The sequence below is a fragment of the Crocodylus porosus genome, unplaced genomic scaffold (genome assembly GCF_001723895.1).
Source record: "Crocodylus porosus isolate Cpor-Errol unplaced genomic scaffold, CroPor_comp1, whole genome shotgun sequence".
Taxonomy (NCBI): domain Eukaryota; kingdom Metazoa; phylum Chordata; order Crocodylia; family Crocodylidae; genus Crocodylus; species Crocodylus porosus.
The window spans coordinates 71,186,776-71,200,640 of record NW_017728950.1 but is presented as its reverse complement, the minus strand read 5'-3'; the positions used below and the strand labels follow the sequence as shown (position 1 = coordinate 71,200,640).

At 43.1% G+C, this 13,865-nt stretch overlaps 1 protein-coding gene across 2 annotated transcripts in view; it reads left to right on the top strand.

Moving 5' to 3' along the window:
* The first annotated feature begins 7,051 nt into the window (after positions 1 to 7,051).
* LOC109323761 overlaps positions 7,052 to 13,865 on the top strand; it is a 13,849-nt gene continuing 7,035 nt past the window's right edge. Inside the window, exons 1-2 of one of the 2 annotated variants that reach the window (XM_019555444.1) lie at positions 7,052 to 7,712; positions 8,271 to 8,385. In XM_019555444.1, coding sequence (XP_019410989.1) covers positions 7,148 to 7,712; positions 8,271 to 8,385 — 680 coding nt within the window. In that variant the 5' untranslated portion in view covers positions 7,052 to 7,147. Of the gene's footprint in view, positions 7,713 to 8,270; positions 8,815 to 13,865 lie in introns of those variants that run through there. The other variant, XM_019555443.1, reaches the window with a different exon arrangement.

Sequence of the window (13,865 nt, the reverse complement as noted above, 5' to 3'; positions counted from 1 at the left end):
GTGCCGGGAGCCAGCCCTGCAGCCAGCGCCCCGGGGCCGGGTGTGCCCGCCGGCCCGGCCACGGCCAGCCAGGTGCGTGCGGGGGTGGGAGCAGCAGCCCCGCGCTTCGCCCTGCGGCCGCCCTGCCCTGCCCACCCCCCACTCAGAAATCCTTCAGCCAGCTCTCTCCAACCTGTCTGCTTTCCTTTTCTTTTCTTTTCTTTTCTTCCTCAGCTTGCACCCATTTGTCTGTCTGTTTCTCTATTTAACCATCCATCGAGCTATCTGTCTAACCGCCCACTGGAATCTGGGACACCTCGGGACGTCTGGGGTGCCACACCAGATCACTGAGCAGGGGTGTCCCCAGCGACCAGTCACTGAGCCGGTGGTGTCACTGGCGTCCCCCATGCCCTCTCTATGCGTCGCCTATGTACGTATGGTCATCTCACCCATCCAGAAAGCACGGGCAACTGGTGCCTCCCGAGTTTGGGGTGGCACCAGATCGCTGACCAGGGCAGCAGCCAACTGCCGAGCCCAGGACCACGGGAAGCAAAGCAGGATGTGTACTTCCACTGGCAATTCCGGTTTCGTGGCTGGCACTTCCAGGGGGTGCACGGCCAATCTCAGGGGGCGCACGTGCACTCTCCTACACGTTGCCAGTGCCAGAAAGGATGTGGACAAATTGGAGAGTGCAGCAGACTGCAGTGAAAATGGTTTGAGGGCTGGGGCACATGACTTCTGAGGAGAGGCTGAGGGACCTGGCCTTATTTAGTCTGGAGGAGAGAAGGCTGAGGGGGGGATTTAATAGCAGCCTTTAACTACATGAAGGGGGCTCCAAAGTGGATGCAGCTAGGCCAGCAGTGGGCCTGCAGGAGCGTGCAGGCAGCGGATCATGGCTCTGCCCCAGCCCTGCTGTGTGCTGTCACCACTGCAAGATCCCAGCCCGAGCTGCAGAGCTGCACCACCGGGTGGGGAGCTGCTTTGGGGCTGGGGCCAGGATCTTGCAGTGGTGATAGCACAGAGCAGGGGAGGGCTGGAGCAGAACCATGGTCCACTCTGTGCCCCAGCCCTCTAACCATTTTTATTGCCCTCTGCTGAGATCTCTCAAACTTGTTGACATCCTTTCTGTAGTGGGGGGACCCAAAACTGGATACAGTTCCAGATGTCGCCTCACCAGTGCTGAATAGGCAAGAATAAGTACTTTCTTCTATTTGCAATCCCTTCTATTAGTGGGCAATACTCCTACTAATAGAAGTGATTTCTGAGGTGAGGCTGATCAGTCTGTAGTTCCCTGGATCCTCCTTCTTCCCATTCTTAAGGATGGGCAGCATATTTGCCCTTTTTCAGTCATCTGGGACCTCTCCTTATTGCCGTGAATTTAGTGCCTCTGCATTCACTTTGGCTAACTCTCTCAAAATAGATTCCTTGAGGACCTGCTCTATGATTTTTCCAGGGACTGAGTTGAGATTGACTAGTCAGTGTCAGGACCCCTCTTGACTGAGCCCTTGAACTTCCACACCTGGCCTCGATCCCTGGCTAATGAAACTGTCTTACTTCTCTGTAACTGGATTGACTGCTCAAAGTGCCTCTCAGCCCTTTAAAGTACACTTTTTTGGGTATATCTTCACTTATAAAGAGAGCTTTAAAAAGAATATTTGAGATCCACTCCATTTGAGCACTATGTGGGTAAAAACACTTTGGAAAACTTTGTTTGAAGGCTAGAGGACTGATTATTGGAAGAACTAGGTCAGGTGTTGTAGCACTCTTTTCTGAATTAAGTACTTTCTTGCAGTTGAACTTGGCTTCTACATGCCTTGTTATTGTTTCTGTACATTTATTACTTATAAATTATGTGTAAATACTAATGATTTGTTTTATGCTTTTTTTTGCGTGAATTGCTTTCCAGCAAAATTATAAGAGAGCTGTATTTTTGGTCCTGTCTGTGCCAGCTCTGTAGTGGGCTTTTACTTAAACCACAGGTAGTATTTATAAAGTCATGGATATCTTTCATTGGAAAGTACTGTAGAAGTGCAAAACATTATTTTTAATGTGGGAAGATATCAGAAATAAGTGTTGGTAAAAGCAGTAAAAGGAAACCTAGCCCATAGAACATAGGAATGTGTAACCTATCCAGAATAGTCATATGATTGGGCAACGAGAGGGCTATTACTGAGATGCAAGAAAATGTGAGGATAGTCGGCTGCCTGTGAATGGGAATCCCTGTTCAAGTCAGAGACAGCAGTGTGGATTTTGTTTTACTACGTTATGATTTTTACTCACTGTTTTAAATTAGTGGTAAATATTGCTTTTATTTTGACTATGTCAAATGTCATCAGATTTACAGAGAAACAAGAATTCTTAAACTGCATCTACATGAGACACTTTACTGTGCAGTAGACTAATTTACTGTGCAGTAAAGCATCACCATCTACATGTCCAGGTGCTCACTGCACGGTAAATTAGTCTACTGCACAGTAAATTTACTATCTGCATATGCAGGTAATACATTTACTGCACAGTAAATCCAAATATCATTAATTGCATGTGTAGACACACCATGAATTGTCTTTTTCTTTTTTCTCTCATCTGTCCTTCCTCTGTTGCCTGCTTTCACATCCTCTAACCTCCTACTGTTTCTCAGTTACTTATAATTTACCTTGTTGTTTGGCTTGTTATGTCCTCACAGCACAATCCCCTTAGCTAATCTGTTGTCACTGAAATGAAGTAAACCTCTCTCTCATACTGTACTGTTAGAACACACCTGTAACTTAGCCTGTAGGTGGCAATTGTAGACTGTGGTCTATTTTAAAGAAGCATATGATAACATTATTTTCTCAAGGGTTGAATCTGATGCAACAACAATGCACTCAACATACTATGAGGAATCTATGTACAACTTAGGAATTCTAACTTGTCTATGTACAACTTGGTAATTTCTTTTCATTTGACTTTATGAGTTATCTTTATTATGTCTTATGACTGCTTTTAATGGGTGATGTTTCTTGCTAAGAAAAGGGGAATGGTGCTAACCATGAATAGGTTGACTGACTATTAGCATCTGAACAGGTCTTCCCTTGAAAAAATGAGAAGTAACTGTCTTCTCACTAAAAGCAGTTTTCTCCATCTTTTCTGCTGGAGACTGGGGTTTGGAAGATAGAAAATTCCTAACCTGGAGAACAAAGCTCATATGTTCGCAGACAGCATGAGAGAGGAAGGGACTGCTCATCTAGAGGGGAAGATTAGAGATGGTAGGGGAATAGAGGGGCATGATTTCATAGTAAAAGACTCCTTTTTTTATCCCGGGACCTGCCAACAAAGAAGGAAACATTGCAGAAAAGAGTGAGATTCCACGATTCAGAAGAGAAGCCATGTGTAGAAGCTTGGAATGTAGACTCCTTTGAGGACTCTAATGAAGTCCAAAGAATACTTGTAGTGAGGTTAGGGTAATGGATACAGGATTTCTTTTGTCTAGCTCTCTCTGTTTCTTGTGCCAGCTAAGTAATGAGTGATTGCTAATTGAAAACCTCTGCGAGGGTTGTTTGTTTGTCTGCTTCCACTATCACATGTCCCTAAGGAGGTAATCTGTAAATCTAGAATGCTCATAAAGTTGAAATTCTGGCAAAGGTTATGCCTGCTCTGTTAAGGAGTTTGAGGGGTTATCAGTGGTTCTGTGGGGAGATGAAACATACGGCACCTGGCCCGAATTTGTATTGGATGGCTTGGATAGGGATGATCCTGCCTCAGGCAGGGGTTTGAACTGAATGACCGATGGTGGTCCCTTCTAACCCCTACTTCTTTGTGATTCTGTTATTCTAGAATGGTGTGAGGAATTTGAGATTAAGTTGGGCCTGAAAAAGCTTCTGTTATTTAATTAAAAACATCATTCATTCTAAGACAAAAGTGCTTGTGGTTCTGGATCAAGGAATCATAAAGATTAGTTTTCAGTTCTTTGTTGGAATATTAATAATCAGTTAATCAGCATCTTCATTGGAATGGCCAAGAAAAGAATATACATATAGAGGGAATGTGTTAATTGGGCCATGAGATATTTTTGTAAAAAAAATATTTTTTGCTGATTTTGAGTCTTTCATTCATTACCTCAGCTGGAAGGTTGACATCAGAATCTATTAACATGGTTCCTGTATTTTGTAGGAACATCTGATCTATGATTAGCCCTATATTTTTACAAAAGCAAAGATATTTGATTACAGAACTTTGTAGCATAACCTAAGACCTCAAGATTGCCTGTTGTGACAATTGGACCACAATGAATATCCAGAATGCCTGAATTCACCTAATTGGGTCTGAAACTACGTATGTGATTCCTGTGTCAGAACAAATAGGAAATGAAATAACTCCACGTAAAAGTGAAGACTGCAGGAGAACAGTGGCTTTCTAGTTTTTTCATGCCAGCAATAGTATCTGAAGTTGTGTGTTTCTCTCTTCCTTGGACAGACCATCCAGTGGAAGAAGAGATGAAAAACACGAGTCATTGTCAAGGCTTATTCAACCAATCCATAACCTGAGGACAGGTTTTGGTTAAACTCTCACAACTGATTTGTTGGGGTTAAAGTCATTGTGATTTAATACCGTATATTGTGTTTCTTCTCTGCAGAATGATGTTGTGAGCTCCATTCTGTCTTTCAAATTGATCATGATGCAACTGTTCAGTTTTCAAGTAAAGATTTTTTCCCTTCCATCCCACAAGGATAGCTAAAAAGCAGCCTGAATCATTTGCTTCTTGTATATCTTCACAGTTAGCACAACCACAGCCACAGGTGTAATAAAGGGAGAACTGTAGCCAATTAATTGCATCTTCTTTTGGCCTCACAATGCTGTGTTTCAATACCTTGAATATTATGATGGTGTTAAATTTATTTTTAATTTCCTAGGCTTTATAATTTATGTTCACATATTCCTTCGTCTTAACCCCAGCTAGTACCTGAATGAGTATTTTGATGGCACAGGCAGCAGCCTCTGTGGGTGGCATGTGGAAGATAGGGTAGGTAGGGAGCAGAAAACAGAGCAGCAGATCAGACTGGGGAAAAGGATTGGAGAGGCACTCAGGTAGGGTTCAGGGCTAATTTGTGGCACCTGACAAAAGGATTGGCTCTCCACTGCTTTAGAAGGTCGTTTTCCACTTAAAGTAGCTGTCTGACCTTATGGTAAATAGCTCTTTCAACTTTAAATGGGCAGCATAGGAGCCTCAGTATATCCGGGTACTTTGAGATGTGTTTAATTTTAAGCTGGTCAACTGTACCATTGAAATTACTGATTGTATTCACACTTAAAGTTGGGCACATACCTAATTATTCTGCTGGCTTTCAGTATGGGTGTTAAAGTTAATAGGAGTTTTCATTATCTTCATGGGGTGCAAGATTGTATCTTTGGTCTCAGAATGATAAAATAAACGCACCCTATTTTACATGTAGATTATCTAAAGGGAGATGCACAGTTTACCTTTTTGGCTTACAGTTGCTTAATTCTAGTAATACTATGTTGACTATGTTCATGAAACATCTCAGTTCATCTATAACAATTATATCTGTTTGTGTGGTTTTTGTTTCTGCAGATGGAAGATTTATTTGACAAAACTTCTGAAAGACTCCAAGCTGAAATAGTTCATGAAACTGATACCCCTCATACACAGGATCTCAAGGTCTTACGGGCCAAGCGCTTAGCTTACTATGGAGGGACAAAGACTGTCTGTAGTAGTACTGGCAATACACTGAGTTCACCTGGTGCAGAAGTTTTGCACTCTGTTGTGAACATTAAAGAAAAAGAAGACCAGACTTCCCCATCAAGTAGCCCTCGGCAACTTAATGATGCAACAAATGGAAGGAAACTTTTAATTCAGAAATCCTCTGGAATGATATGTCAAGAAGAACAACAAGCAACTATCACAGAGCCAGAAATGCAAAGAGAATGTATGGGTCAGAACTGTATTTTAGAATTGGATCACAGACTGCTGGAGGATGTGTCTGTGCCAGAGACACAAAAACTCAAACATGTTGTGAGCTGGGCACAATTGTTCCTTAGTGACTCTCATGAAGAGGATAATGCCCTGAAAAATTCACGGTCATCCCAGGGACTTAGGTTTTCTCATGGCAAAGAAACTGAAATGGTGCCAGATAACAAGAAGAAAGAAACTTGTAGCTCAGATAGTTTTTTGTTTGAGCTGGGAAATGGTATTGACCTCAGTGCCCATGGTAATACTTGCAAAAGCTCCAGCCTTCATGCAGTTTCAGAACACGTAGATAACTTGGAAGGAGCAGAAGAATGCACTTCTTCTGATTTATTAAGAGAGAGCACATTATCCACTGAAAACAAGTGTTACGCTAACATTTGTATTAGCAGGAAAACAGAGACAATAACCATGGATACGAGGGCAAGAAGAGATCTTGCGATCGCCCAGTCTAGCCAACTTTCAGTTGCATACCAAACCCACAACAGCAAAAACAAATATTTTCAAAATATTAGCAAGACAGCTATGTCATCAGACGTACTTTGTATTCAGCCACATCCTTTTGACAGTTGTTCAAGTAAAACTGTAAATGTTCTTCATGAAAATACTGCCACTTGCTTTTGGCCGCCTCTAAGCGATAGTTCAGATGAGGAATGTACAGACAGAATTGTGAAGACAAGGGAACCAAGTAAGTTTTATGCTGAGATAGAGGGACACAAAACCCCTACATGCAGTATTTTTCCACCCAAAGAAGAAAAAATTAAACATTTGGGTTCGGATGTGTTGGAAGGCAGTAATGACAGCAGTGGAAAATGGATTATAGGAGAAAAGTGTGTGTTAAAGAATCACGAAAGGGATAACCAGAAAGATTTCATCTTGGTTTTAAAGGCTGAAAACTCCAAAGAAAGCAAGGTTATTACAGATCATTTCCAGAAACAGGCTGGAAAGAGTTGCAACCTCTCCTCTACTGAGTCTCAGAAAAGAAAAGATGACCTTGAAGATCTCATGTTAAATTTTACATTTTTGAAGAGAGAGAGGGATCAGACAGATCAGCCAACATCCAAGCATGAAGAAGGGGGTGACAGGACTTTTGAGGTGAGAAAACCTTGCCCTGATTGTGCAAGCCTCAGTTATCCAGATGTAAACTGTTGCAACAGATGTGGCTGTGCTTTAACTGGACTAATACAGTCCAGGGAAGACAATATGGAACCTAAATGCAAGATGACCCTTGGCAATGTGACCAATGAACAGAACAGGTGTTTTTTCAATCCAGTCATCAAATCTGAACAAGTCTTGGAAAGCAGCTCAGAAGAATCCCCCCAAACAAGCAAAAATAGTGATGATGGCAAAGAGTTCTGCTGGGAGGATGAACCACTGTTAGATTCACACCGTGATATAGGTGTTTTGGAAAAATATTATTTTTATTTGAATTATTTGAATAAAACCAGAAGTCTTCATCCCAGAGAGGGAAAGGAATCTTTTCCTTTTCAAGAATTAAATGGCTTTTCTAAAGAACAAAGGTTTGCCAAATGTCTCAAGAGTAAGGTGGTTGAACAAAAGGAGACGGAAGAAACTAACAGTGATTGTAGAGATTCTCAACTAAACTGTGTTAGTTCAGACTGTAAGTATTCTGAACTAAACAGAAATGCTGATGCTATAGAGCAAGAGGAAAGCCAAGTTGAAGAGCTAGAAATGCTTGAAACAGAATCTGTTTCAGAAAGTGACTCTCTCAGTAAAATAAAGAAGAAAAACAGCCAAGTATTAATAGGTAAAGAATTCTTTGACATTTGCTAAGTTACAGTTTTAATTATGAGTACATTAAGGAGAAATATGGCATTCCTCTATTGCTGAAGGTATTTATGCTTCTTTTTTTTCTGCTATGGCCCTGATATATTTTTGTTTTTTAATGTATAAATCTAAGCATTTTTATAGCACTGAATGTAAACAGCTAGCACTGGGTCTCTGTGTCTTCATATCCTAATTTATTGCAAATAGAAAAATGCACTTATCCATTTATCCATCAACCAGTTTTTGGTTTAGCAAAGATCTGTCAAGTAAAAACACGTAAAAGCTGTTTGTATAACTAGCTGCTTTTATCAGCTTGTTTTTTGTAACTTGCATATAAATAAAAAAGCTCCAGTAAGGTTCTTATTGGGAATCTGTAAGTAGAGGATATGTATGTTTTCAAAGAAATGTTTTCAGAAATGCTGTTTTTCCTAATTGTCTTATAGCAAAATAAAATGGCTCCCAATAATTTAAAAAAATCACGTAATACAAAATATGTTGCATATAAATGATGGTAACTTTTAATGTTACATATTTTTAGATAAGACACTCTCAGAAACGAAAAGCATTAGAATGGAAGCAACTGGTTCTAAGAGGCATTGGGAGAAATCCAGCATTGCATGGTCTTCATATTCACATGGAGAACTGAAATCAAGGTTTGCTTACTTTTTCTTTTTTTTTCTTTTCATTACCACTTTAATAAATGTTCTAGTTAAGGCTTTTGTACTGCCATTCTGCATATTAACATCTTTAATCGTAGCATCAGCCTCTAATTGTTCAGTAATAAATTGCTATAAAGGCATAATTTAATTTGAAACAATCTCATTTAACTAAAATGCAACAAATTAAGTTCGTTAGATTTTAATTGTAGCAAAAATAAGCTCCAGACCATAAACTCTGGTGAAGAATTAAAATTGAGACTTTGGACCTATAATTCTAACTGCTTCCAAAGGATATACTTCTTTGAGACAAATAGACTCCTATACCATTAATTTTCCTTAGAGTTGGAGTAAGGTCTGTGGGATTTATCTAAGGTTCTATCCTACTAATGGTTCATAGATTCATAGATTGTAAGAGGCTGGATGGGACCTTGGAAGATCATTGGGTCCAGCCCCCTGCACCAGGCAGGAACGACAGCTGGGGTCAGGTGACCTCAGCGAGGTGACTGTACAGTCTCCTCTTGAAGATTTTCAGGGTAGGAGATTGCACCACCTCTGGTGGGAGCCCGTTCCATAGTCTGGACACTCCAACTGTGAAGAAGTTTTCCATAATGTTGAGCCTGAAACGATTTTCCAGGAATTTGTGGCCATTACTCCAAGGGTGCCCTGGTGAACAGTTGTTCACTGAGCCCTTGATGCACTTCCCTAACGTAGCGGTAAGCGCTACCAAGTCCGCTCTCAGCCTTCTCTTTTTCAGGCTGAAGAGTCCCAGGTGCTTCAGCCTTGCCTTGTATGGCTTGCCTTGAAAGTCTCTGATCATACGGGTGGCTCTTTTCTAGACTCTCTCAAGCTTTTCCACATCCTTGTTAAAGTGGAATGGATGCAGTACTCCAGTTGGGGTCTCACCAATGCTGAGTAGAGAGGAAGAATCATTTCCTTGGTTTTGCTAGAGGTGCACCAATTGATGCATGCCACAGTATTATTGGCCCTGCTGGCAACAGCATTGTGCTGCTGGCTTATATTTGTACAGTGGTTTATTGTTACCCCCAAGTCTGTTTCATTCTTGATGCTGGTCAATTTGGCGCTGCCAAGCCTGTAGGTGTGTAAGGGGTTGTTCGTCCTCAGGTGGAACATTTTACACTTCTCAATGTTGAACTTCATCTGGTTCTGACTTGTCCAGCTTTGCACCCTATCTAGATCCGCCTATATTGGTAGCCTATCTTCAAGCATGACCATGCTTCCCCATAATTTGGTGCCATCCATGAACTTGGCCAGTGAGCTTTTCACCCTCACATCCAAATCATTGATAAAGATGTTGAAAAGTATTGGACCAAATACCGATCCCTGTGGAACATTGCTGCCCACTTCTTGCCAGGACAACGCAGATCCATTCATTAGGACTCTGAGTCCTGCTTTTCAGCCAGCTTCCTACCTACCTAACTGTGTCACAGTTAAGCCCACAATCCTGCAATTTTCTTGTAAGAACATTGTGGGATATCAGATCAAAGGCTTTTTGGAAGTCAAGTGCACCTGGCGGGCTTCAAACATCCGGTCCTGTGCTGCTCAGCTTTGGGTGTGGGAGCTTGCCTGTCTCCTCGTCCCTGGTGTTGTATAGCCCGGAGATATGGCCTTGGGGTAGTCCCCGCCCCAATCTCGCCTGCCACGACTTTGCACGTAATTTCAGTGGAGGGGTTGACTACTCGGGCCTATCCGGAGTCGGGACTCTTGGGGCGATGGTCTTCTGCGAGGCTCTGACCTTCCCTACACCTCACCCTAATACCCAGCCTTGCCAAGGTGCTGTTGTTTCCTGGGCTTGACCCTCGTCTTGTGATGTAAGGGGGCACTCTGTTAGGGACCCGCAGGTCTATCCTGACCCTGGACCAAGCTGGTTAGGAGACCCTTCTCAGGCTTCCTCCCTACCCCTCCAAAAAGTGGGCAACTGAACAATGGAACTCAAAGAAAACGCTACTGGTAAGACTCCCTGGTTACAAACAAAAATTGGGCTCCTTGGCCCGGAGAAATCCTCTCCCTGTTAACCCTATCTACGGCACCCCTCTGTCTGGCTGATGTATTGCCGGAGTGCTGCACGGGGCTACTCCTGGTCCCCCCAGCTCCTTCCTACTCGGTCCCTTGCCTTGTGGCTCCGCCCGGCAGGCTCTTGCTCCCTGCAGCCTCTCTCACTGCTCACACTCTCTGCTCCCCGCCGGGGTGGACTCCAGGAGCCTCCCCAAACCCGTGCCGGTCCCACCTGGATTGCCGGGTCTTCTCTTGTCTCTCTCTCTTTGGGGTCGCTTCCCTTGTTGGTCTCTGTTCCTGGGTCCTCGCACCCAGCTCCGCCGTCATGAGCACGGGCATCTGCCACCTGTCCACTGTCATTCTCCCTCCGGCAGCCACGGGGTATCCTCCTGCCTCGGGGCGGTCTGTTGGCTCCTTCCTCACCTCCAAGCAGGGTTCCAAGGGTACCTCCGCTCGTGGTCCCGCTCCTGCTCTCCTCCTCCTTGTCCTCCTCTCTCTGGACACTCTGTATTCTCCTGCGCCGGCTCTGATTCTCATTAATTGCAGCTGGCCGCAGTTTCAAAAAGACGCGGCTAATCAGCTGCGCGGGTCCCGCCGCCTCTTCCGGTCTCTCTGCGGCGTCAGCTGCAGGTAAGGGGATCGTTGTTTCTTTCCTGCTCCCCTTGTCTTCCCAGTCATGTTTTGGGTCCTGGGGTTCCCCTTTGGCCCTTCGGGGTCTGTTCTGTGCAGTTCCCCTGTGACATCAAGGTATACAATGTAAACCTCTTCTCTCTTATCCAGGTGGCAAGTTACCTGGTTGTAAAAGGAGATGAGGTTGGTAAGACAAGACCTGCCAACAGTGAAGCCATGCTGGCTGTCATTCAGAATCCTACCTTCTGCAAACCTATTGCAGATAGACTCCTTAATGAATTTTTCCAGGATTTTCCCAGGGATAGAAGTTAGGCTAATTGACCTATAGTTACCTGGGTCTTCCCTCCTCCCCATCTTGAAGATGGGAACAACATTGGCCCTCTTCCAATCCTCAGAGACCGCTCTGGAGCGCCACGAGTTGAGGAAGAGTTTTGCCAGGGGCTGCGCGATGACTTCAGCCAGCTTCTTTAGCACTCTTGGATGGAGTTCATCCACTCCTGCTGACATATATTTATATAAAATTTCTTTTATAGATCACACATCAGTTCTATGGCAATAGTAGGGAGGCAGTCATTCCTGCCCTGCTCATTTTGTACCCTATTTGGCATGATTTTCCCCTTGGCCCAGTGAAATACCAAAGCACTGTTTCAGGAGTTCAGTTTTCTCCTGAGTGCTGGTAATCAGCTGTCCTGAGTTGTTGAACGTTATTTATTATGGATCTGATTCATATATAATGCAATCCTTTTACTTCTGTCTGGTGCTTAAACTGAAACGTAAGGGCACTTAGTTTTAAGGTAGGGGCCTTCCTGCGAATGTGAAACAATGTGATTCGTTTCAGAGAAACTTCTATGTAACTAGAGGCCCTAGGGAAAATGAGATAAAAGAGGTATTTACAGATCAGATGGGGAGAGGCTGGTGGCTGTAGACTTCTGATGGTCTCTGACAGAAACAGGGAAGTTAGTATTCTTCGTAATAGGTAAGTTGGGTTTGATAAGCCCCTCTCTGCCTCCCAGGAATGCCATCTGACCAGCTCTACAATGCCATCAGCAAATGTCAGGATCTGGAGGTATTGCTAGCTTTGTTGTGGGAGCTGGAACTTGATCCAGTAATGTTACTCGCTGGGAACTAATGGGAACTTTTATAAGTAGGGGTCAAGTGGCTAAGGTTCAATAGTTTCTCCATGTTTAGAATGCAGATAGTATTTCCATTCAGGAAGAGCACACACCAACTACAGATACTTCTTCAGCCTGAAGGATATTTAAATCTGAAAGCTTGCAAAGAAAATGTTTTCAAACTATTTGAGTTGGGCTAATAAAAGATAGCAGATTTACCCAAAGAACTGTGTTTGCCTATGTCCTTAGACCAACGTGGCTGCAAACTACACCTCTGATAGTATTTCCTTACATTATATGAGAGCTTAGGACAAATTCATTGCTATCTGTGAAGTGCTCTGAAACTTCTGGCTAGACAGCAGTATAGAAGCACAGAATTGTTTGAATATGTTATTGAGCAAATTTGCCCCTGTAATCAATTAATTGACTTCAATGTAGTCTATCTAGTAAACCAAATTCTTAGCTTTGCTGTGTGTATTTTTAAAAGTTGTGGTAGTTCTGTCAACTTAAGTGTCCAAATTCAGGTTGGAAAACTCAGCTAGTTAACTTTGCAGGGTTAAATTTCTAGCTTTAAATTCTATTCCTTTCACCTAAACTCTGTAAACTGGTTCATTGCTTCCTGCAATACGTGCTATCAATAGTAAACAAACTGTTGAAAAATCTTGTTATAGCCTCATAGGGCATATTACCACAAGTTTCCTTCCACACACAAATCTCTGTAGTTTTATGAGATACTTAACAGTATTAGACCTATTCTTTATGACCCATCCTATAGAAAACATCATGCTTTTTCCATTTAGTTTTGTATATTTTTTTTCTTTCATGGAATATAAAACAGGACTTCAAGAAAAGCTGTTATAATTATTCATATAATTATTTGCAGAAGTCATTTGCCAAGTACTCATGGTATTATGAGATTTTTATATAAATATATTTATAGAACATATATCTAAATCAGTTTTAAAAGGTCAAAGTGCAAAGTAATATATGCGAAATATAATTGGTGAAAACACAACCAAAGCATAAAATTACACCAAGTCATTTTTCTGTATCCACACATTAACTAGGGCTACATTCATATACACTAGTTGATTTGATAGTAGAAAATTGTGGCGGGAAAAGGGTTTTTTACATTAGTATCTAGAATCATGGAATCAATGCGTCGGAAGGGACCTAGACAGATCATTGAGTCTGACCCCCTGCCATGGGCAGGAAGGAGCACTGGGGGTGGGAGGGGTCATAAGACCCTAGCCAGGTGCCTGTCCAGTCTCCTCTTGAAGATTTCCAGGGAAGGTGAGAGCACCATCTCTCTGGGAAGCCTATTCCAGGCTCTGGCCACCCTTACAGTGAAGCAGTTCTTCCTAATAGCTAACCTAAACCTATCCTCCTTCAGCTTGTGGCCATTGCTCCTGGTGACTCCAAGGGGGACCCTGGTGAACAGACTTTCCCCAAGTCCCTGCTGCTGGCCCCTGATAAGGTTGTAGGCAGCCACCAGATCCCCCCTCAGTTTCCTCTTGCGGAGACTGAAGATATTCAGGTCCCTCAGCCTCTCCTCATAGGGCTGGCCACGGAGGCCCCCAACCATACGAGTGGCCTCCTCTGGACCCTCTTCAGGTTCTCCACGTCCTTCTTGACGTGCAGTGCCCAGAACTGGACGCAGTACTCCAGCTGCGGCCTGACCAGTGCCGCATAGAGGGGGAGCAAGACCTCTCTGGACCT